Genomic DNA, 25373 nt, shown 5'->3' with positions numbered 1-25373 from the left:
TAATAATAAGATAATATTAGAAATTTAATAGAATTTACATGTTATATTCATACAATTTTAGATAATTTTTAGGCTAATATTTTAAAAAGATTTATCATTTTCCAATTAAGATAAATAGTAGCTTTAACAAACATTTCACTTATATATTGTCATCACCCATTCATGCTAAATCAAGATTACTATAGGGTGACGATACGTGAATCATCTTTTTATTTACAAACTACCAATCTATGTTGCAACACTATAAAACACCATAAATTTGGTGATGTAAAAATAAAAGTCAATCTATTTTTTAGTGCAAGAGTTAGTTAAGTTTCATGTGTTCATATTAAATTGCATATAGTGTTCTTTTTGTAACAGATAATCAAAAAAGAAGAACTGAGATAGTGAGATACTTGTATTAATAGAGTAGAGGTTCACCAACTTTTTATAACATGCCTTTTTTGTTTTTTGAACAGTATTTATAACATGCCTTTATCCTAACAAATCTCAATTCTCAACCCCCAAACCATTCCTGTTGCCGATTGGTTATGTATTAAAGTATTCAGAGAGTCATATTGCATTAAACAAAGTTATTTTATACTTTCTTTATACCATTTAAGTAGATCTTGTTTGTGTGCACATAAATAATTTTTCCAATCTTTTATAATTAACAGTCCCAAGGATTAAATATCAAATGAATAAGTTTATAGGCGGCTGATATCCTGAACATGATGTTGGTAACTCGACCAGATTATTAATGACAGGGCCCGCTTTTTACTCTATCATATATACCATTATAGACATGGGGCCCACACTTTCTGATTGGAATACCAAAAGATGTGGTTGGGATACCCAGAGTGAATTTATATCTTCAATCTTTTTAACATTAATTAATTTACATACACATATACTCCGTATGTAAGTGTTAAATGAATTATTACATATTTCGTCCGTATCCAACTCTCCAAGTGGGTAATACTACTGTCAGTCCCTACCCCAATCACAACCACCAAAACTTCCTCAATAAAACCCCTATTCCTTTCATCATCATTTACTAAATGCATCATTCCCTCATTATTACCATGCTCTCCTCCACCACCACCTTCCTCCTCTTCTTAACTATCATCACCGCAACCGCCACCACAACATCTCCCTCCGATATATCTGCCTTAAAAGCAATAAAATCCTTAATCAATCCCAACTCAATCCCATCATACTCTTGTTTGGCCTCATGGAACTTCACCTCAGACCCTTGCCAAAACCCACACATCACACATTTCCTTTGTGGCCTTTCTTGCTCTGAATTCCGAATCACCCAACTCACATTCGACCGAGCCGGTTACACGGGCTCCCTCTCCCCATCCATTTCCCAACTCACCCAACTCATCACTATCGATTTATCAGATAACAAACTTTCCGGCCCAATCCCAATTTCCCTATTCTCCCTCCCAAATCTCCAAACTCTCAACCTTCGTTCTAATTTATTCTCGGGCCCCATCCCACCTTCCATTTCAAATCTTAAATCAATCCAAACAATCGACATTTCTCACAACTCCTTAACCATGTCCATCCCAGACACATTTCATTCCTTACTAGCATTAACTCGACTCGATCTAAGTTTCAACGGGCTCACGGGCCCAATCCCTTCCCTCCCGATAAACATTATAGAACTTGCGATCAAATCAAATTCATTATCAGGCGATTTAACAAAATTATCCTATACCATAACCGAAAATCTTGAAGTAATCGAACTAAGCAACAACTCCTTAACGGGAACAATACCAAATTGGTTTTTTCTCCAACCATCTTTACAACAAGTAAACCTTGCTTATAATAAATTCACAAATTTAAATATCCCAAAACCAGTCGAAAGCAATTTAATTGCTATCGACCTAGGATATAACAATATTGTTGGGAACTTATCGCCCAACTTTTCAACCTACCCATTACTCTCTTCACTTTCGCTTAGCTACAACAAATTACACGGACCGATTCCAGCTGAATTCGCGAAAGTAAGGCGGTTATTTTTGGATGGAAATTACTTAAGTGGGCTTCCACCACAAGAGTTTTTTACCGCAAAATCGATGGTTTCCGGGAGCTTAGGTGACAATTGTTTGAAAATGTGTCCAATATCTTCGCAACTTTGTGTAAAGTCGCAAAAGCCATCATCGATCTGTCAGAAATCACAATATGTTGTTGGTGGTGGGAAAGCGAAACCAAAGTCATAGTGTCAGAATGTCAGTCCATGTTTTCTGTTTGTTTGTTAGTACAATATAATTATTAGTAAAGTAATATATTGATTTTTAGCAATGTTTAGATATTAATAACTTTTATGTGTCACACATTCACACGTCTATGTTATTGTATTACACAGATATACTTTATTAATCTTATTTTGACAAAATTATATATATTAGGTATGTAGTGTGAAAATTTTCTTGTAAATATTTATATCTTTTAAAGTTTAATATAACGTTATATATATAAGATGGTCGGCTCTTGATTTGCATATTCCAAGTTTTATAGTCCACACGTTAGATTATTTAAAGAGTTAATTACTGAAATGGTACCTCACGTTTGCGTCATATTACTGGTTTCATATCTTTCCTTTCAAAATTACGCTGATCATACCCAACGTATGCAAATCTCCACTCGGACCATACTGGAGGCTAACGCCGTCAGCTGGCCGTTAAAACCTCCCCCACGTGACTTGCACGTGAGGGGTAAATATGTAATATCGCATTTCCTAATTAATTAAATGGTACCTAACGTTTGCACGATATTGCTGGTTTCATACCTACATGTTTCTTAATTACTTAAATGTTACCTAATGTTTAGTTATTAATTTTTAATTTTTTTAATTTTTCTTTTTTAAAAATTCTCCAAAACTTGTTACAGTTTAATAAAAATAGTCAGAATACACTTATAATCCACTCAAAAATAATACTAAATAGCTATTTTATAACAAAATATAAGTTTTAAAGTTCACGAATAACCAAAAATAGCAATAAAGTATCATAAAACAATTTTTAAAAAATTTGTGAGGAAATTTTTTTTTTTGAAAAAATTCCGGAAAACCGCAATGGTAATACCAGAAATACAAGTCAGTATTTACTGCGACACGACGCTTAAAGCAATGTTTTAAATACCCGTAAATACCAGCTGATATTTCTAGTATTCCTGGATATTTCTGGTATTACCGTTGCGGTATTTCCGAAACTTTAAAAAAGAAAATTTTATTTTTTAAAAAAAATTATTTTTATGATACTTTATTACTATTTTTGGTTATTCGTGAACTTTAAAACTTATATTTTGTTATGAAATAACTATTTGGTATTATTTTTTAGTGGATTATAGGTGCATTTTGACTATTTTCATTAAATTATAACAAGTTTTGAAGAATTTTTATAAAAGAAAAATAAAACAAATTAAAAAAATATAAAAAAATTAATAACTAAACATTATGTACCATTTAAGTAATTAAGAAACATATAGGTATGAAACCAACAATATCATGCAAATGTTAGGTACCATTTCAGTAATTAGGAAATGCAATATTACATATTTACCCCTCACGTGCAAGTCACTTGGGGAGGTTTTAACGGCCAGCTGACGGCGTTAGCCTCCAGTATGGTCCGAGTGGAGATTTGCATACGTTGGGTATGATCAGCGTAATTTCGAAAGGAAAGGTATGAAACCAGTAATATGACGCAAACGTGAGGTACCATTTCAATAATTAACTCTTATTTAAATGACACGTAGGTTTTAACATTTGGGAAACTAGTATTTTTATGGTTGGGGGTCATCCGTTATGGTTCTGCCATTTTAGTATCGAAATAATTAGAACCTTTATGATTAATCTGCTAGCAAAATGAATAGATAATATTCATGTTTATAAAAAAGAGAAGAAAATGCATATATCGGTTTGTTGGCTTTAATCTCGTTAGTAATTAAACGATATGATCACCACTTTATTAGCTTCATATAAAAGTATGTTTGTGGTATTTCTTCATTTTACCTTACCATTAAATAAAATTGTCAATGAAAAATGCTAGATTTATAAACAAAAGTTCACATATTATCTAGGGATGGAGCCATGAATTTTTTCGTAAAAAGTTAAATTCTAAGTCGTAATTGTAGTAAACTATCATAAAGCCCATAAAGGGTTTAATTTTATGTAGCCATAAGTATCTACACATCATTTATATTTTATTTTATGGTTAAAATTAACTTCTAATACCGTTTTCTATGAATTTTGAGTCCTAAATACCGTCTTTGACGGTGTATGGGAGATGTTGAGATGTAAATATTCTTACCCCTGTCAAAAATAGAGATGCAGCTTTCAGGTTTTATCAAAAGTAGAAAATGACCCCTATCCTTGCTGGACATGAGGATCAAACCCATGACTTCTGTTTTCAGAGATAAAAGCTTTAACTACTAATCCAATCCAGTTAATTATTTTATTTTATGGTTCTCATTTTTATTCATTCCAACAAATTACAAAAGTGTCGACTTAAGTTTTTGATTTGTAAGACTAAGCATGTTAGATTATATTGGTGAAGCCACCGAAGTCCACATATATAGCGATATAGATATGATACTTATATTTAATAGACCATGATGTGATAATTAATATTTATGTATATGTACTACCATTAAATTACTACGTATTATATACAGTATGTGGTTAGTAAATACGAGTAGCAATTAACAATTTTACTACTATTATTATTAGTATCTAGTGGGGTTTTTTGATGGGCCACCAACTGGTAGCTTTACATTTATTAGTGGAGTTTGGTGACCAATGGTCAAAGCATTCCTGCACAACTGGGTCCGATATTATTTCCAACAACGTCCATAATAAATCTATGTTGTCCATAATAAATCTAATAGGCACATAGTAACATCACCGGACAAAAGTCAACCCTATCAGGGCATTAGTGGCGATGTCGCCATTAATACTCTGACACTGACAGGACCTCCGCTAAGACATGGGGCCCGCATTATTAGCGACGGGTGTTACCCTTTTTGATCTGGTGGTGTTACGCTCCTCGATCTAATATGACAAGCTATAGCTTATGCAAAACTTGGACCGTTATATTATATTTCCGATTTCCGAATTATGTTCACTCTGCTAGTTTGATAACTAGCCTTTTAGAAGTTATTTATGTCATTGATGTTAATTTCGTGACATACTCTTATTAATTTATTGTGTTTGGATTTAAAATAGGACGGTAAGGTCTTATCTCTTATGTATGCCATGTAGGCATGTATCATAGTGAAGTCGTGAAATTTGATGGTTTATCATGTTTTTTTGACGATTTTGTTTAGATGGCTTTTATCATTTTTCAATCGGATGTATGATGCAAATGTATTAACTATTTTCAACCGAAGTGTTGGTTTTATGGTTCTCAGTTTAACCGGTTACTGGTCCAATCTTGTTACATCTTCCTACATGTGTCTATACAAAGTTTATGAAATATTATCCAAACGTCATTCATATTTATAGGTTTTATAGCCTGTTTGCCTGTTTGGTATGGAAATTTAAGAATAGGATTCTCGTTAGCTATGATTAATGTAGTTTGATACAAGGGGTTTGATTATTAAACTAGATTCAAACACACAAAATAAATATTTTAGAAAAGAATAACGTACACTGCATTTTCGTAAGTATTAAAATGATGTTTTTAAATGACGCCTTATCAATATATCGAAAAGTGACCGAGCAACGGAAAAAGAAACTAATATATTTTTGAAGCTTAACATATAGCTTCAATTCCGCAAATGTTGAAGGGTGTGCATACCAAGATGTCAAATTTTAGCATGAAAACACTCAATAAGATGGTGCACGTACCAAAACATACAAAAACTTGTCAAAAACTCAAAATATAAGGGATGGACTACTATTGTTACAATGTTACTCCATGGCGATTCTTTCCCCGTCAGCATAGTGGTGCCAATTTTATATGACACATGCTGATGCCAATGTTTGTCGATATGAAAAGAATGGAAATAGCGCATACCAATCTTCGGTACCGAAGATACATGGTGCCATTCCTTTCACCCTAAATGGCTACTCAATTTTTTTTAAATAGACATTGAAAATGATATTTTTAAGAAAACAAACTATCAAGATTCATTGCAAACTTTAATATAAGTCTATCATACTCAAACAAAGAGCAAACAAAAACTTGGAGCAACTAAAAACAGCCTTTAATATTACGTGCTTTTAGACTTTTAGGTTTTAGCCACTATACTACAAATATCATATACATGGGGTGTTTTGTGTCGGTGTTCTGATTAAGCATTTTTAAATGTTTCACTTTTAAACCTCAACATATTTGGGGGTTAAGTGTTCTAAATTAGGTGGTCTTTGACTGTTTGTTTAATTCTTGTAGCTTAATTAACAATGCTTGTGCCTACCGAATAAAGTCATCAGTCTTATTAAAGTATTAAACACTTGCTATGAAGCTTCTCATTTCAAGTTTTATTTCAAAACAAATTACAAATAAAAAGCTGATAAGTTGTTTAGCTAAAGCAATTGATCTCAAAATAAAACTTAAAACCACCAATTTAATTCATGCCTCATCGAAATATAACTATTTTAATTACTCTCCATACTCAAAAAGAGACTTTTTTTTTTCACGTTACTTAAAAAAAAAATCTCTTTATTTATATTCCAAAAAAAAAAAAAGAATATTAATACCCAAACAATCAAATCAAAAACTTTATCTCTTCTCTTATATAAACAAAAGAAAATTGTGATGATATCATCTTTATTAAAGGAAAACCTACTTGTCATTGTGAGATATTTTCTTACTAATTATTTATTTTTATTTAATTAATTTATGACATCATATCTAATTAAATTTTGATTTTCTATTCTTTCATTAAATATTTTCACTTTTAAATATTTTAATTTGCTACATGTGAATGGGTTACATGTTTTTTTTTAAGTTTTATATATATACATTTTTTAATAAACATCTTTTGGTAAATTAAAGTAAAATTTTTTTTATCTGCCCGTGCAATACACGAGTTACTAAGCTAGTAAAATGTAATAAATTACAACTTTTTAACAATAAATGAAACTATTACGAGTATTATTTTTGCATATAAAATGATAATAATAAAAAAGATACGGAGTATCTTCTTACCTTGGGCTCATGGGCTGGCTCAGATTAATACGGGCTTATGCCCAATAACAAAACTTTATACCAAAAGTTATTTATACCTCATTTTAGTAGTTTCGTCTTTCTTCTTTCTGCTATTAATTTTAGGGTTTTTACCTAAGCTGGGCCATTTTTGTATTATTATATATTATTACAACTATTTTGCAAATCAGCAATGGGAAAGACTAGTAAAGGGTCAGTAACTTTTTTTTTTTTTTTCTTACCACAAGCTAAGTCCATTTTTCAATATGTTGTAAAATCTGAATATTATTAAATATTGGTTTTTGTTCAGGAAAGATGAATCTAAACACGCTGATAGAAAGTATGAAAAGAAACTTGAGTTTTATGCTAGTAAGTGTACTAGCTTCATTTTTGTGACTTTTAATTTGTGAAATGTTTATAGTTTAAGTAATTAATTTATGGAATTAGTGGTATAATATTTACAATGTTTAAGTTGTTTAAATGCTACTGCTTAAGGATTGAAATTTGATTATTTAATCAGTGGGGGTGTTTTGATATTGCAGAGGTTAGAGATACAGTTGCTTTAGGTGCTCAAAAGGCTATCAAAAAGGTTAGTTTTTAGTATCTTAAATTCTTAATTGTCACAACATAATGCCACTCGTGTACTTGCTTATGATATGTTTAATAACGTATCAATGTGGTGTGTGTTTTGCTCACTATATTCTGTGAACTTTCTCTTTTTAATATTTAGTGTATGTCAGGATTTAGACGGTGATCGGGTTGGAATGTGAAACAATTGAAATATGTAATGTATTTAATTAGATGAGAAAAAGTTGCCGAGGTTGAGGTAGTAGGTGGGCGGGTTGTAAAAAGAATTATAAAAAGCTTCAGTTGGTTTTGAGTTTTGCTCTGTAAAAATTTATCAAACATTTGAAATCATCAGTAGTGTGTATGTCTGCATAACGGGCAAAACCTGAATGACACTTGGGGCTTAAAGGACAAAGCTTTTAAGAGTTTAAGGGACTTTTATTTGTTCAGTATCATTCCCACGATATGCTAATAGTAGAGTTCCATACCAAAGCCTTATACGGCTATACACTAGGTCTGTAGTGCGAGTTAAAATTTACTTTCATAGCTTTGAGGTATGTTCTGTTTGCGTTATCTCTAAACCCTCAAAAACGTGTAGTGTGCATGTCTAAATCATCGGAATGAACCCTTTTAAGTCAGTTGGGGGTTATAAAAAGAAACTTCCGAGGACATTTATTTGTTCTTCGTTCACCAAATACTTCAGGACAAACTAGGTGCTACCTTCATATAGACCACAATGCCTGCTTTGTATTATGAGCAACTATGGTGACTAAACGGAACTATTTGGATTTATTGCTAGCTTCACCTCACAATAGTGCAGGATTTAGCTTTACCATTCTTACTTTTCATTAAGCAATGTAAAATATCCTTTTGAGGAAGTCATGATAAAGAAAATTTGGCTGCTAAAAGAGTCGTTATTGAATACCAGAAGAAGAAACACAGAAGCCGACCAAAGAAATTGAAAGCATTCAATCTTTCTTCCCTAGCAGAGTTCCTACCTGACTTGAAGCCTTCCAAGCAAACAACTCCTGCTGATTTCAAAGTTACAACTAAATCAAGGCAAAAGCTTGTGTAAGTGCTTCAGTTTTATTTAAAAACTCATTTTCCTAAGTTTCATTTGTAATTCCGCTGATCACTTTGTTCTTTGATCAGAATGAAGGAGTCAAATCAATTGAAAACAGTTCTTAATGATCCTGTTTTCAAAGCTGATCCGTTGGCAGCTTTACACCAACATTTACAAAGCACACAGCCTGTTTCAGATGAGAAACCGCCACGAAGGTATGATACCAGAAAGAAAAGAAAGAACAACAAGAAAAAGTCTAAAGGACCATCCGGAACCCAGTCCATGGAAGAATGATCCAAAAAACTGGTAGTTCTTTTATATCTTTTTTGTCCGTTTTGTAATTTCTTTATGCAATTTGAACATCAGTTGCTAGCTTTATGCAAGTAGACGGTGTGTTCTATTAGCAATATCTACTTTAATGCCGAGTAAATATTGGTAATACGGTTGGAATATCTTACTGTTGTGATGCTTTTGTTGTTTCATGTATGCTAAACATTGAAGCGAACAAGAATCCCAGAGTATATTCACAAATAACTTACACGTTTTACTGTTCAGTTGATTTTTAAGTTTATTGATGTGAAAAACTATTAACAAAACCTACCTGGAAATCTGCCTTCTGAATAACCTGTAGGGAAAAGAGCTTACAGTAATTTTAAAACCTTTTCACACTTCTCTAACAACTAAAACGACAAGTCTTTGGCCGCCATCACAAATAATGCGCGACACCGTAGTCAACATTAATATCAAAGAGCTCTCTCAGCCAACCCCAACTTCCGTTCTCTCTGCCCGCCTGGTCCCTACCAATGAAGCTGAAGTCATAGCTCGCCAGGTCGAACAAGAAGCTGTAACTGCTGCCGAGGCCGCCAGTGGTGGCGGTAAGGAGATGTTGGAGGCTTACGTTGTCATTATCACTTATCAGTAACCTTATGGGGATGATTGTTGTTAAGGCTAGATCTGAGAATGTGACGTCTACAGTCTACCACCACGACCGCTGTCGGAAAACCAAAGCCGCCATCATTAATCGAAGAAATAAATGAAAAGATAAGTATTTGGCCACAATCACAAATAATGTGCGACACCGTAATCAACCGTATCATCAAAGATCTCTCTCGGCCAACCGTAACTTCTGTTCTCAGCCGCCAGCTCCCTACCAACGAAGCTGAAGTCATAGCTCGCGAGGTCGAACACGGAGATGTAACTTCCGCCGAGGCCGCCAGCGGTGGCGGTATAATGGAGATGAGGAAGGATTACGTTCTCGGTGAACAATTGTTTATGAGGCTGAGAAGTTATCTAAGTGATAATGGTGCCAGTGCTACTGATGATGGTGACTATGCATGTGAATATTAGTTTTTTTTAGATTCGCATGTGATGATGGTGTTTGGATATCTAAATGTTTCGATATACGTATATCTATCTATATTGATATTTTATATATATTTGGTTTCTTACTATTATGTGGTTAATGTTGCTAATATAGGAATGTAACTAATTGATGCTACCATTATGCAATGTGCTTCACATAGGAATTTATCAATTTACACACTTGGGTGTATCTTACTTAAAACCCTATATTGGAGTGCATCTGGTATGGGCGTAAGGTAAACATGGTGTATGTATGTGTGTGATGGGATGAAAAAATGATGCGGCGTCTGTGATTGTACTCGGTCGTCCTTTCTATAGTTGATACTCTTTATATCGTAAAAGTTACTATCTACTCTGCCCAATGACCAGAAACCGGTAACTTGTTTTTGTATGTTATATTGATTATATGGTTACTTATACTATTTTCTAGTGGGTACAAATTGAAATAGCATTATACAATTGCAAGATCTAGAGTTTAATAAGTTGAATGCTAAGTTTATTGGTCTAATATTGTAATGTACGTGGTTGCCCTGATATTTTTAGCATTGAACTTGTGTTTGCCGGAATTTAGTAACAATATTGCATTGTTTCATATATATACAATTATACAGTGGTGTCAAAAGAGTGTTCCCCTTCTTGTTTCCTGATTATCTTGTTATCTTTATTAGAACGTTTTGTTTATTGACTTTATTCTAATGTATCTTTTATTACTTAGAAGATTGTATTAAACTTGAATTATTGTTATCGTAATGTGGCTCGTGTTTCTAGTTATCAGAATATACGATGGTAAAAGTTGGAAGTTGTGTACGTCAAAAGGTAAGTTTTATGTTTAATATATAGCCAAGTTAAACATTTATAATTATATACAATGAGATGTAGGTTGCTGGTATTGAACTTATATTTACTGGAATTTTAGTTTTGTTGTTGCGTCTAGTTTGATGTCTACAGATAGAAGCTGATTGCATACTTTTGGAAACATGGGGATATGCTTTATTGCTGAGTTTCAGTTTGACTTTTGACCATTTGCCCGTTTTGATAGAAATTAGCATGGTTAGGAAGGAACACATTAGAGTGTCAACTGTCAAGTTAGTATTCATATTCTGAATTTACTTAATGGCCATTTAGAATAAAAAACTTTTTGTTATTTGTAGAGATAACATAGTTAAGTTTGACCTGCTTGAATGGATAGGTAATCTTAGAGTGAATATGCTAAACTTGAATTCCAGGTTGGCTTATCTAGCGAATTAATAGTCTACTATGACGGTTTGATGCCTAAGATCTGATACATTTAGGCATGGTCCTTAGGCTCTGGAGTAACTTGACCAATCTTTAAGGTTTGGATTTGTTATTGACTGGAAGTTCGATAAGTGATTGATTAGTGCACCAAGTAGTGATGAAAGCAAAGGTTGATGAAAGTAGGAGAGACAAGCCAACAGAATGGTTGTATGTCAAAGTCAAAAGCTGCTGGTGCATTGCCGTCAGAGAATATTTGTTTATCTGATCATGGTGACATAAATGGTGTGTATGTCTGGGAATTAGTTGGAACTTGTCCAAAGTTAATATAAAGAAAATGAGGTGAAAAACAATGTAACTAAATCTGGACCAGTTTAAATTAATTTGCTTTTGGTTTTGAAGTGCTCAGTATTCATATTTGCTAGTTCTGTTGGATCAGATAACTTCTAGACTTCTGAAATGGAAGGATTTGTTTATGTTTCATTTAAATTTAACTTGTGTAGTGTTATTCTGTGATAATCCCTGATGATTAGTATCCAATTTTCATAATCAACATCTAAAAGAAAAGTTGTTCAAGAATAAGAACTTATCTATACATGGAAGAGTATATGGCTTAGAAAACATAGGACTATGCTTTGTTTTTGAGTTCCAGTTTAAGTCATTAATTGTTCACTCTGAATTTTTTTCTTTTTCTTTGTTATATGTAGTGATGTTCTGTATGTTGTCATGGTTCTTTAAAAGTTGCTAAATCAGAGTCCCCCTATTTGGCAATGACCCTTCAAAGGTATCTTTGTTACTATGATTTTATGTAGTGATGTTCTGTATGTTGTCAATGAGCCTTCAAAGGTATCTTCGTTATAATTTATGGTTCTACTTATTATGTATGATCTGCTAGTGGCATTGATATGTTAGTTTATAGCAACATGAGAACAAATTTACCTGCCATTGTTTGCTTTTTATGGGTGTATCTTACAAAGGGGTAACATGGATATTACGGTTAGGAGACAAGGTAGACATGCTATGGATTATGTGGCTTCAAAATTGCACAGTGAATCAGGGAAATATATAGAACAGAACACGTAGGATCAAAAAACCGAACCTCTGGACTAGGTCAATGACAATCACCCAGAAGGGCTGAAGTTGGTAGGCTAACTTACGACTTTTGTTCTAGGATTGATAGTTACATAAGAGATACATTAGCAGAGTCCGAATTATACTAAATTAAAACGAAATCTTTGATGTGGGGCAAGTTTAAAAACGTTATGTATATAAAAGACGAATAAAAATAGTCAAACCAAATGTTTAAAAGCAAAATCGTGACCAGGTTTCATTGTCAAGAAAATAAAAACGAAAACTTGATGTGGGACAAATTAAAAAACGTTATGTATATAAAAAGACGAATGAAAATAGTCATACCAAATGTTTAAAAGTAAAATTGTGACCAGGTGAAATTTATTTGATGAAAACATGAGAACTCAAAAATTTAGTGTCAAGAAAATAAAAACGAAAACTTTAATGTGGGGCAAAAGTTAAAAGATAGAAAGTTTAGAAGGTTAAAAATGAAATATAGTAAAAGTTTATTATGTGTTATATGAACTTGTACATTCTACGCATAATTTATTTGTACATTCCTATAAGTTTTTAGTATAGCATATTTATACACGGGTAACTGGGTAAGTGGTAACAGGCCTATAGAATAGATCCCGCTAGCTGAAGTAACGCCATCCAAAACTATATTAAAGAAGAGGTACGTAAGGAACCTTGACTTCATGACTTGCTTCTAGATATACAATTATATTCTACTTACGGAGTATTATTTATTTAAGGGATAATGACATCAGAATATAACCTATGTAGCACCGAAATGGGTACGACAAAGGGGTACAGAAACGATACGCGAACGGGATACGGCAAAACTAAAAAATGCAAGATACGAGTACGGCAATAAAAAATATACAAATTTAAAATATATCAATTTTTTATAGACAGACTTGAAACTTTAGATATTATGTATAACTGTATTTGTATAATATATGCTTGATCAGTGATCAATCATCGAAGGTTTAGTGTTTAATAATTGGTTTTGAAATTAAAAAAAAAAATCGAATGTTGATCAAATTGTATATAATATAGTCTGCTTGGAATACGAAAAGTCCATTGAACTCTAATATTAATTAGATCAGTATGGAAACTTAAAAAAAAACGTTTCGCTATTTATGGAAAATTCAAGGAAAAGTTTCAATCGTGTTTCGTACACGGAAACGTTTCCATGGAGTTTCTGAAACGGGTACGGCTAACTGTTTGGAGTTTCGGTGCATCATAGAATATAACTAACTATAACTAAATGGTTATAAGTGAACTACTCAAATAGTTATGTGATGTATATACTTTCATTTTTTAGGTTATGTGATGCAATGGGTGACCGGCTAAACAAGTAGTCGGTTACCATTCATTTAAAATTTTACCTACATGGTATGCTGACTCACTTGACATTCATGATAAAAATGATGTGGATTTACAATACCTATAATTAATTCATATATTCATAAATCCGTTTTTTTTTTCTATAAACACATTTTGTGTAGTTTTGTTGTAACTGTTTTCGAGTATTTTAGTCTAGCTCAAGCCTTTTTAGATCTTATTTAAGTTTAGGCATATTAATTTTCTTTAACATTTATTGTATAGTAATGAATAAACAAATGACCTCGATTAAAATATTAAGATATAAACGTAAATAAATGACAGCTTTATATATTACCATGAGTTTGCTAAATAGAGTTTTAAAGTTTTTGTTAAGATGTATTAAATAGTTTTATACTTTTTATACTTATCATAAAGTTCAAAAGTGACTGTAAATATGAAAGGATACGATTTTTGTATTTAACATAAAGCTGAATGAAACTGGAAGCTAGGGGCTGGGCGTAAATTTAAAGTTTTTATTTGTAGAATTCATTTTGGTAAACGAACTTTTGGGGCTCCCATTTTCAAAACAAATAACCTAAATCTTATTATCCAAACAAAGTTGTTTTTTATCTTTGAAGTTTTTTTCAAGCCCAATCACTTGGCCCCAAAAAACCCCTAAAAGCAGCCACTTTAATCTACTTGTCCTTATATCACTACTCACTTGACAAAAAACCCTACTAGGTAAAAAGTATTTTATCTTTGTTGTCTGGTAATTTTTCTCAGTATACCGAAACAAGAAAATCAAAGCATTTCTACCATGTCCGGCTCCAGAAAGCAAGATCCATCATCAATCATCGCAGAAGAAATGGCTAAAGTGTTCGGAACCAAGTCGTCCAGGAAATGGCCGCCAACCAAATCAACACGCGACGCCACCATCAAACGAATCGTCAAATATCTCTCCGAAACCTTCCAGATCCCTGCCACCGAAGCTGACGTCACTGTTCGCCGTATCGAAGAAGAAGCTTTCACTGCCGCCGGCAGCTCTTCTGCTCCTGCCGCCCGTATCTATGATGTTTACACCCAGGAAATCCATAACAGAATGACGGAGTATTCTAGAAAGTGAGGCTTGAGAATTTTTATTTTATTTTATTTGGATTTGTTTTAAAATTTTGTGGAGCTAACATATTGTTAAGTTAGACCTGCTTGAAAGGATAGAGATTCTTAGAAGTGAATATGCTAAACTGGAACTCCAGGTTTGGGTTATCTAGCGATTTAATAGTCTATTCTGATGGTTTGATGCCTAAGATCTGATACATGTAGGCATGGTTTTTAGGCTCTGGAGTAACTCGACCAATCTTTAAGTATTGGATTTGTGATTGTGATTGATGGGGAGTTCGACAAGTGATTGATTAGTGCACTAAGCAGTGATGAAAGCAAAGGTTGATGAAAGTAGGAAAGTAGACAAGCCAATAGAATGGTTGTATGTCAAAGTCAGAATTCAGAAGCTACTGGTGCATTGCCGTCACATTATTTTTGTTTATCTGATCAAGGTGACATAAATGGTGTGTATGTCTAGGAATTAGTTGGAACTTGTCTAAAGTAAATATAAAAAAAATGAAGTGAAAAACAATGTAACTAGATCTGGACCAGTTTAAATAAATTTGCTTTTGGTTTTGAAGTACTCAGTATTCATATTTGCTAGTTCTGTCGGATCAGATAACTTCTAGGCTTCTGAAATGGAAGGATTTGTTTATGTTTCATTTAAATTTAACTTGTGTGTATTGTTATTCTGTGATAATCCCTGATGATTAGTATCCGATTTTCATAATCAACATCTAAAAGAAAAGTTGTTCAAGGGTAAGAACTTATCAATACATTGAAGAGTATATGGCTTAGAAAACAGAGGACTATGCCTTGTTTTTGAGTTCCAGCTTAAGTCATTAACTGTTCACTGTGAATTTTTTTCTTTTTCTTTATTATGTGTAGTGATGTTCTGTATGTTGTCATGGTTCTTTAAAAGTTGCTAAATCAGAGTCCCACTATTGGGCAATCCTGTACAACTTGCGTATCTTTCGGTGTGTTGTCACAGAACAAACTTGTTCGCATCTTTATTTGGTTAGTACGTAGCAGCACAAGTTTATTTTTTGTCTTTGATGAGATGTGGGAACTGCTTGAAAGTGCTCATCAAGACTCAAGATAGAGAATGATAGGAAACACTACAAGTTTTTAGCGAAGGGTGACAAAGATGCGCAACATGATGTCCGGAACCATATAAACATTGGTTTATTAGAAATAAAACCGAGTTAAGTCTATCATAATAAGTTAAAAGTTTTCTTTATTCACCTATCTAGTTGATGGTAGACTGCAAAAAGGCAACATTCAGTTGTTGAGATGGGAAATTAGGATTCTCTTTTTTCTATAGAAACCGATTATCAATGATTGGTGTTGATAGGAAATCTTTTTGAACACCTAAGTAATGAAGAAGACGATAGTTGATGAATATAGGAAAGTGTGAACTAGTTGTTGACATCAGAGTGAGATAACACCCACAGTAATTGTTATGCTAATGACTTAATGAGCCATCAATCATGATGGATAATCGCTATTTCTTCAGTTACCCATTCAGACATTTGAAAAGGGTAATCAAAATGGAAGAAAAGAGCAAATCATCAGGGAGAGACCCTGACCCTTCATTTTATGCTTATAGGAAGAAGTACATAACTAGTTTATTATGCTATATAAGAGTAATCATATCACTAATCTTGAAAATAGATGTCAGATTTTTGAAAAATCCATATCTTGGGTAACTTTTGGAAGAATTCCGATTGATGAAAATAGTGAATATGAGTTGTTCAGGTTATTTTTTGGTCTAAACCAACCACTGTTGAAGTCCTTGTAAAATGTTGATAGTTGGTGGTAGCGTTCGTGAGATGAGATGAGGAAACAAAACTAGTGGTTATAATCTAAGTAAAATCCAACCACAAGGAACACATAGTGGTCTAATTCGACCATTACATCTACAATTGCTTTTTCTGGTCAAAAATCTGAATGGTAATCCCTACGCCGGGGACCATGCCAATGCTGAAACATTAACCTTATTAGTTGCTTACTTTAGGAAACATAGGGCTATGCTTTATTGCTGAGTTTCAGTTTGAATCTTAGCATTTGCCCCTTTTGATAGAAACTAACATGGTTATGAAATTGTGTCACCGAGCACTTTAGCGGGTAGTTTAGCAATCAAGTGAGTATTTGTATTCAGAATTTACCCAATGGCCCATATAAAAACCTTTTGTTGTTTGTGGTGCTAACATATTGCTAAGTTAGACCTGTGAATGGATAGAGATTCTTAGAAATGAATATACTAAACTTGAATTCCAGGTCTGGGTTATCTAGTAATTAATAGTCTACTTTGACGGTTTGATACCTATGATCTGATACATTTAGGCAGAATTTTTAGGCTCTGGGGTAACTTGACCATTCTTTAAGTTTTGGATTTGGGTGACAAAGAGCATTCTACTTTCTCTTATTTGGTTGCTGCCAAGTTTTTTAATTACATGTAGAATACAAAAGGTTGTGATCATAGCATCAAAGGGGATATGTCAGCTGGATTGAAAGTTTGAAACTGCTAGCTAAGAGGGAGAATGACACGAAACAGGACAAGTATAGAACAATGAGAAATTAAAATTAATGATTACTGCCATTTGAAAGCACGATTATTAGTAAGAAGAGAAGAGTAATTCATAGTCATTTAGGTATAACTTTTACGTCTTCCTAACCATCTATTTGATGGACTACATAGTCGACGATAACCCTTTTGAGACTTGTCAATAGAATGGTTGTATGTCAAAATCCGAAAGCTACTGGTGCATTGCTTCACAGATTTTTTGTTTATCTGACATAGATGTTAGATGGTGTGTAAGTCTGAGCATTTGTCCAAAATAAATATAAAGAAAATAAAGTGAAAAACAATGTAATTAGATGGTGTGTATGTCTGGGCACTTCTGATTTTGATGTGCTTTAGGCTTTTGAAATTGAAGCATTGGTTTTTGTTTCAGTTAAAATTAAATTGTGTAGTAATATTCTCAATAATCCCTGATGATTAGTATTCGATTTTGATAATCAACATCTAAAAGTTAAGTTGTTCAAGGATAAGAAGTTATCGATACATAGAAGAGTATTTGGCTTAGAAAACAGAGAACTATGCGTTGTATTTGAGTTTCAGTTTTAAGTCATTATTCGTTAACATTTGCTGTGAATTTCTTATTTCTTTATTATATAATGTAGTGATGTTCTGCATGTTGTCATGGTTAAATCGAGTTCTCTTTAGTAAAGAAGTGGATTTCCTTTTGTATGGGCTAGCCCCTCCTCTCCCGCTATCTAGGTATCGAAGTTGCTTTCCTAGAGTTCTGGATCGATAGAGTAAAAGAGTAACTAAATCGGAGTCGCACTTTTGCAATTCCTCAGTTTTTTTGGTGTGAATTGACTGGTCTTATGAATACCTAACTGATAGTTATGGGTTTGTCCTAGAACAACCTTGATTGCATCTTTATTTGATTAGAAACAAAACCTACTTACATCATGAATATAATAAGTTTAATGTCTTTATATTCATCTATCCAGTAGAAAGTAGAGTACATAAAGGTAACAGCCAGCTTTAAGTTATATAGACACACATTATAGTGGTTTGTTCATTTAGGGCCAACTTTTAAGTTGGAAACCAAAGGAGAGATCTTGACCAAGAATTAATCATAAACTAGTTGAATACTAATATGCCAAGAGTCGTGGTAACAATAATCTTGAAAATATGTTAGATTTTTGAAAAATCCATATCTTGGGTAACTTCTAGAAGAATTCCAATAGATAGATTGTGTTGTTTATGGCGAAATTAGATGATAATGATGATGATGATGAAGATTAACTTGTTGGGTTATTTTTTGATCTAAACCAACCATTGTTTTGTAAAATGTTCATGGTTAGTGGTAGCATTCGTGAGGAGTGTAAGATGAGAAAACAAGACTTGTCGTGATAATCTAAATCCAACCACAAGGAATACACAGCGGTTTCATAATCTAATTTGACAATTCTATCTAAAATCGTTTATTTCTGGTCAAAAATCTGATTGGTAACAGATGAAACTTTTAACCCTTTTGCCTAAAGAAGCATTATGTGGACATCACCAGATGAATAAAAACCTTCAACTTTCATAAAGTAGCATAGCAACTTAATAAAAGCATACAACTCAAGTGCAGCATTCCATATGAAGGACAACAATCACAACAAAAATACAAACCCAAAATTATTTCCCTTTGGCAACACCAATCTCATCAAAACTGGGATCTAAACCAAAACCAGTCCACCACCAATTGAGTTTACTAAAAAGCACACTACAAATCTAGGAAAACAAACTCCTCAACCGCAGGGATCTCCCCAATCCTTTTTAGAGCCGCTTTGCTTGGTGGCTCATCCACACCAATCGCCATAATGGCTTGCTTTCGTGGTGCAATCCTTCCAACACTCATGAAGCTCACATTCACATTCTCTTCACCAAGTATGCTTCCAACGATTCCAATCATACCCGGTTGGTCAACCTGCCTGCAAAGAATAATGTTCCCTTCTAAACTCACATCAACTTCAAAAGCTCCGACTTTGGTCAAATGTGGAACTCCATCCTTGACCTTGCCTTCCACCGTGACCTCCCCAGACTCGGAGATTGCACTGGCAAACCTTGACTCAACATTGGCAATCTGGACCTGGATGGACTGGAGTGGGCTTTCGGGTGAGCCATCTAAGAGCACTCTTTCTTCACTAATGCGAACCCCTCTTTGTTTGGCAGTGAAATCTGCATTCACTAAGTTGACAAAAACACTGGAGATGGGCTCGATTAGACCTTTGGTGACCATGGCTCGGAGTAGTCTTGTGTCAAGATCATCAGGTGCTCGGGCAGAAGCGTAAGAGACTTTTACAGATTTCACTCCGCTTCCACCAGCTACTAGTTGTACAGCCAACCTTCCGAGTTTTTCAGCAAGTGTCACATAAGGCTTCAGTTCTGTAAGAACCTGAAATAAAAAAGCATGTTAGGATACCCTAACATAAATTTCCAGCTCTTCTTCATTTAATAATTCACATATGTATATAGCATGCTGAGCAAGAACAATATTCAGAAATGTGAATTTAAACTCAAAAAATACTTGGTGAACAACATGCAGATAGTTTGTTACCTGCTACTAAACTTGTAGATGTCTGTATATCGAAATGTTATGCATTTTCGAATTGTAATAGCAAGATTCTGTCTTTTGATGTTAAAGTAGTTGACAATTCTTATTATTTGAGAAACTAGCAAGTGAAATACATATAAGAACGGTCTCCTACTCACCTCATGAAAAAAGAAAGTCATTTAGTGAAATAGGAGTAGAAGTTTTCAAATTTATGTTAAAACTTCTTAGGAAACAATATACAGAGGTAACAGGCCTATAGAATAGATCCCGCTGAAGTAACGTCATCCAAAATTGTATTAAAGAAGAGGTACACAAGGAACCTTGACTTGCCTCTAGATAAACAAGTTTACTGCATTATTTATTAATTCAATAATCCAAAACTGATTACCTGAACCCCAAATAGCTACAAACAGAATGTCTAATTAAACAAAAAACATCCGATTATTGCGACTTGAAAACACAATGATCAGGTACTATACAAACACTCTGTATATTAAACAAGGGATAGATAACTAGTCTCAAACCAAAGGGATTATAGCCAAGCGGGATTTGAGTTGTCCCATCAATGGGAGGTTGTTTGTTCAAGCCCAATAATGGAAAAAACCTATTATGTGGTGTTAATCTTTGTCTTTCCAAAGGAAAAAAAAGGAAAACTAATAGAAAAGTAGTACCTCCGCAGGAACCATGGGAGCATTCACCGCAGTAGCAGCAAGCTCACCTTTTAGAGCTCCAACAACGGCTTCAGCAATTTCTATAGCCACTCCTTCCTGCACAGATTTCAAATATTAGACACCAAATATATATATTTTTTTAAAAACCCATAATATTTCCACTTATTCAACAAACCTGAGCTTCCATGGTACTAGCACCAAGATGGGGAGTAACAGTTACATTCTCATGTTGTATCAACCTGCTATCAGTTGGTGGTGGCTCTACCGTGAAAACATCAAGTGCAGCCTGCAAGTGCAGTATAGCCAAATTATGTACCCTAACCAGCTAACAAATATTTGATAAAGACAAAAATAGCAGATAGAAGTACCTGTGCTACAATGCCAGCATCTAGTGCCCTGACTAATGCATCTTCATCTATGACTCCACCACGAGCAACGTTGACTATTCTAACTCCTTTTTTCATCTTTGCGAAATTCTCATCGTTCAAGATCTTTGATGTAGCAGGAGTGAGGGGCATGTGGAGTGACAAGAAGTCGGCTGTTGAGATGGCTTCATCAAAACTCACCAAGTCCACTCCTATAGCATGAGCACGGTCAGCTGGTGCATAAGGGTCGTGGGCAATAACATGCATACCGAGACCCTTAGCGCGTCTGGCAACTTCAGTACCTACCTTTCCAAAACCCATCACCGCAAGAGTCTTGCCAACAAGTGATACACCCACATATTTGTTCCTCTGCCATTTCCCTGCAATTATAACATTGTCAAGAAATTAGTTTCATAAATTCAACCTTTCCATATGATCAAACTAGAATGTAACGTTGGGGTAAAAGTAAAACATATCAAATGCACAAGCATGCCTATTCCCTCCTTTTCTACTTATATTCATTTTCCAGGAATCTCATTTTCATGTATCTAGATGTCAGATAGTTGGAGCAGTAACTGGTTCTTAAGAACATACATAAAGAAACAACGAACGATCCTTTTGAACGAGAATATTAACATTCTGATTCTTAACAGAAATCATTTGAGACAACTAAAACAAGTGAACAGAACCTAAATGTTTTTGAAATATTATACAGGCAGAAACACACAGGGGAAAACTCATTCATTCTCCATTTGTGTACGCTCCTAATTTATTACCATGGATACACCGTAACAATTAATGTACCATTGACAAGTGCCATAATCTACAGTATATATATATAAAAAAAAACTATTTAAGCAGCCCGCATTACTTCGAAAACACTGAGTTTGTAAAATGGGAGGCCTAAGGTTCGAAAACACTTAGTTCAAGTGCTTATCCACTTATTCCCTATATTTAAAACATATAATTAACACAAAAAATTTGTCAAATACTTTTCATCAGCTTATTATATCAATTGTCAGTTTATCACTTTAATTTGATATAACCTAGTTAACACTGAATCATAATTCACAACGCCTCTTGGCTATGAACGAGTCACGGTGTAATCCCCACCAACCACAGCCAATTTGTAAAAAAAAAAAAAAAAAATGTTTGGTAGCCGACATCGCACTCACTTGATCCCAATCACCTCAAGTAACTTGGACACGCCCCTTGAATCAAAATGACCAAACTCCATCCTAACCAAAATCCCAAATCTAACCAACTACACAATGTTTACATTTCATCATCACAAATTCTAAATTGATACCACTTCAATTATTAACTTTCAACTATTATTATGATTATTTTAAATTAATAAACCCTAGATCCAAACAATATAAAATAACCAGATCAAAAAAAAAAAAACATAAACGAGCTCACCAATTAAAACAGAACAAGCAACAATAATTATAAACAAATAAATAAAAAGCAATACCAGATTTAATAGAAGCATCAGCCTGTGCAACATTTCTAGCCATAGAAGTCAAAAGAGCAATCCCATGTTCAGCCGCCGCAACAGTATTAGCTGTCGGAGCATTCACAACAAGACACCCATGTTCTGTCGCAGCACCAAGATCCACATTATCAATTCCAACCCCTGCTCTTCCAACAACTTTCAATCTCCCCCCTGAACTTTCAAACACTTCTCTACTAACTTTAGTCCCACTTCTAACAATCAAAGCATCACATAATGATATCTTTGTACACAGTTCTTCTGGGCTCAAATTATATGAACAGTCAACGTTTGCAAAGTCTTTTAGTAGATCTAGCCCCGCTGCACCTAGCTTTTCCGCTACTAAAACTGTCGGTTTTGAATTTATCGATGACGATGATAACACTATGAAGGTACGTGAGGAGTTGTGGTGGCGCGTGAAGGAGAGTGAGACTGGGAGTCTGTATTTGAGAGACGAAAGGGAGGTTTGGGATAATGGGGTTTTGTGGGTTAACAGAGCTGATGACGATGATGTCGATGAAGCCGCCATTGTTGGATAGTTAGGTGGTAGTTTAAGAAAGAAACCCCCTTTTTTGTGTGTTTTGGAATTTTATTTTGTTGGGCGCAGTTTGAAGAGTGGGCGGAATGGTGATATATATAGTGGGTGGGTGTGTAGTGGCGTTTTGTGATGTGAAGTTACGCGCTTGTTGGTTGAGTGGGTTAAATGGGATTTTGAGGTAAAGATATTTATGAAAAAGAGTTAATAAAAGTTCTCTTTTTTAAAATTAATGGTTAGTAAAATAAGCTTTTTCTCTATTTAATTTACTTTTTTTCAAAATACTTTAAAGTGAGAATTAGAATAATACTTGAGTAAATTATATTGGCGGTCTCAAATGATTTGCACGATTTAATTAAAGAAAAATCATGAATATTCTTTTTCCCAAAAAGAAAAAAACTCTTTATTTTTTTCCCCCTAATGGTCACTATTTCGCTTCATCGAGGATCCAAAAATCAAAACCCAAAGTTAGTCTATTTTGGTCCGCTAATTGTCCATGTGAAATGAATTTCTGTAACTTTCTAGCGGTTACAGACTTAAATTCATATGTATCGTAATTTTTTTTTATAGGAAACAAAGGCTAATCTGGCGAGATATATATTCCGCCCAAATTTCCTTTGACCAAACAATTGGTTTCCGCGTTTTTGGTCTCCAACGGCTAGTTTGAAATTTTTTTTTCTTTTCTTCCTATATATATATATATGACACATGACATTTACCCCCCCCCCTCCCACACACACTCCTAAAATATGTCTCACTCTCTCATTTGCGAATAACCCCCCACCCTTAAATATGCCTCACTCCTATTAGTCTAAATGTAACCAACCACTTTCAACAAAAAAATTTGAGTTTCATTAAACCAAAATTATTGAATTAAATGAATCTAGACACAAATCTGGCTTTGGCACTGGCACTATTGCCTTGCAATTGACTTAGGCCTATACTTATAAAGAACCGTTTTTAATCCACTTCTAACACTATTCATTACTTCTAGACACACCAAGAACACCCCTTCCTTATACCCTTTACTTCTAACTCACTTCTAACACTATTCATCCATTATTATATTATTTCATTTTTTTATTTTTCACAAAATTAAACAAACACAATCTATTATAAATAAAAAACATTTTATTATTAGAAAAACAAATTACAACACTTATATAAAAAACATAAAACACATTACATTTATTTAAAAACTTAAACATAAATTGTGAAAAAATCACATTATTATAAGAAAAAAAACTTGACATCAACGTTGACGGCCGTGTTCCGGGGGGTTCCAAACATGTTCAACCAGAGCATTGCGGAGTTCATGGTGAGTCCTTCTATCGCGCAACTCCCCGTACATACGAAGCTGCGTTGAACACCTTTCAGACCACGTACGAGTTGGGGGAACGGTGTTAGCTATCAACTCTTCTTCAAACTCTGTAATTACGCGCCCGTTATCTTCAACGATCATGTTGTGCAGAATCACACAACATAACATTATACGTTTTACCTTGTTCACACTGTAGGCCCGGGCTTGTTGCTCAACAATCTGCCAACGACCTTGAAGAACCCCAAATGCTCGCTCGACATCCTTCCTTGCAGCTTCTTGGTATCTCTTGAACTTGGTAGTTTTCGGCTCCATCGGGCCTTCTCAAGTACTCGTGTTGATACAACTGTATCACACATTTGCAGAAAGCGTCTAAACATTGGTACCCCGTATCTTGCGCTATTTGCAAGTACTCGTCCAAAGCTGCCTTATAGCTATAAGCTAACTGGCGAATTGCAGAAGTGTATTTCTGAAAAATGTTAAAACCGGGACGACCAGCACAATCCGTTGGTGCTTTGTGGAAAAACTGAAAGTGTTTCGGTAGCGGTCGAACGCTGCTAAAGGAGTGTATATCCCGCACTATGTGGAGATACATTTCCTTTCACATTCTAAACCTTCTACGTAACATGTCGGGTGGGTAGGTGCAGTTAGGTGCAAAGTAATGATCTATAAAAGTTTTGCAGCACCAAGGTGATCTCGATGGATCACCCTTCTAGTCAGCTTGGGTGCTGAAGAACTTGAAGCTGCTTAGCTCTGGTTTTCTTCTTCATCAAAGATAACATTAAGACAAGCGCTATGGCCTCGAGATTGAAAACTGTATTCATCTGGGAAACAGCCCGATTGATGGATTCATATTCGGTTGCTTCAAAATCAGAGCTAGAGGAGGAGGATGCTGATGAATCAGACATTTTACTGGGGTGGTAAGTGCTAGAGATGGTTTAAGATAGATAGAAGTGTGTATGTTTGAGAGTGTAAAATAAAAGGGTAGTGTGATAGTGGTATATATAGGA

The 25373-nt window shown here is 34.3% G+C and overlaps 4 protein-coding genes and 1 long non-coding RNA gene across 6 annotated transcripts; 3 read left to right on the top strand and 2 right to left on the bottom strand.

The window, feature by feature from the left end:
- Positions 1-1036: 1036 nt before the first annotated feature.
- On the top strand, positions 1037-2393 carry LOC122596752 (probable leucine-rich repeat receptor-like protein kinase At1g35710). Its single transcript, XM_043769382.1, has one exon. It carries the CDS (start codon positions 1041-1043, stop codon positions 2208-2210), a length of 1170 nt encoding a protein of 389 aa, XP_043625317.1. The 5' UTR covers positions 1037-1040; the 3' UTR covers positions 2211-2393.
- Positions 2394-7238: 4845 nt separating this feature from the next.
- On the top strand, positions 7239-9218 carry LOC122597827 (putative ribosome biogenesis protein slx9-like). The gene is made up of 5 exons (XM_043770401.1): positions 7239-7349; positions 7447-7505; positions 7679-7725; positions 8632-8774; positions 8856-9218. The coding sequence occupies exons 1-5, from the start codon at positions 7330-7332 to the stop codon at positions 9058-9060; spliced, it is 474 nt and encodes a 157-aa protein (XP_043626336.1). The 5' UTR covers positions 7239-7329; the 3' UTR covers positions 9061-9218.
- A 5166-nt stretch (positions 9219-14384) lies between these two features.
- LOC122597969 lies at positions 14385-15442 on the top strand. Of its 2 annotated transcripts, none has more exons than XR_006323504.1 (2): positions 14385-14883; positions 14962-15442. It is a non-coding gene; the product is annotated as an uncharacterized LOC122597969 (long non-coding RNA). The 2 variants fall into 2 exon arrangements; XR_006323505.1 differs by having other exon boundaries at positions 14958-15442.
- Positions 15443-18945: 3503 nt separating this feature from the next.
- On the bottom strand, positions 18946-23130 carry LOC122595435 (D-3-phosphoglycerate dehydrogenase 1, chloroplastic). The gene is made up of 5 exons (XM_043767794.1): positions 22493-23130; positions 21019-21395; positions 20826-20936; positions 20651-20746; positions 18946-19820 (listed from the first exon to the last, which is right to left on the bottom strand). The coding sequence occupies exons 1-5, from the start codon at positions 23037-23039 to the stop codon at positions 19149-19151; spliced, it is 1803 nt and encodes a 600-aa protein (XP_043623729.1). The 5' UTR covers positions 23040-23130; the 3' UTR covers positions 18946-19148.
- A 1167-nt stretch (positions 23131-24297) lies between these two features.
- On the bottom strand, positions 24298-24678 carry LOC122597469. The gene has a single exon (XM_043770059.1). The coding sequence runs from the start codon at positions 24676-24678 to the stop codon at positions 24298-24300; it is 381 nt and encodes a 126-aa protein (XP_043625994.1).
- Positions 24679-25373: the final 695 nt, after the last annotated feature.

This window comes from Erigeron canadensis, chromosome 4, assembly GCF_010389155.1.
Source record: "Erigeron canadensis isolate Cc75 chromosome 4, C_canadensis_v1, whole genome shotgun sequence".
In the NCBI taxonomy this organism is placed as follows: Eukaryota; Viridiplantae; Streptophyta; class Magnoliopsida; order Asterales; family Asteraceae; genus Erigeron; species Erigeron canadensis.
This window is presented reverse-complemented; position numbering and strand designations above follow the sequence as displayed.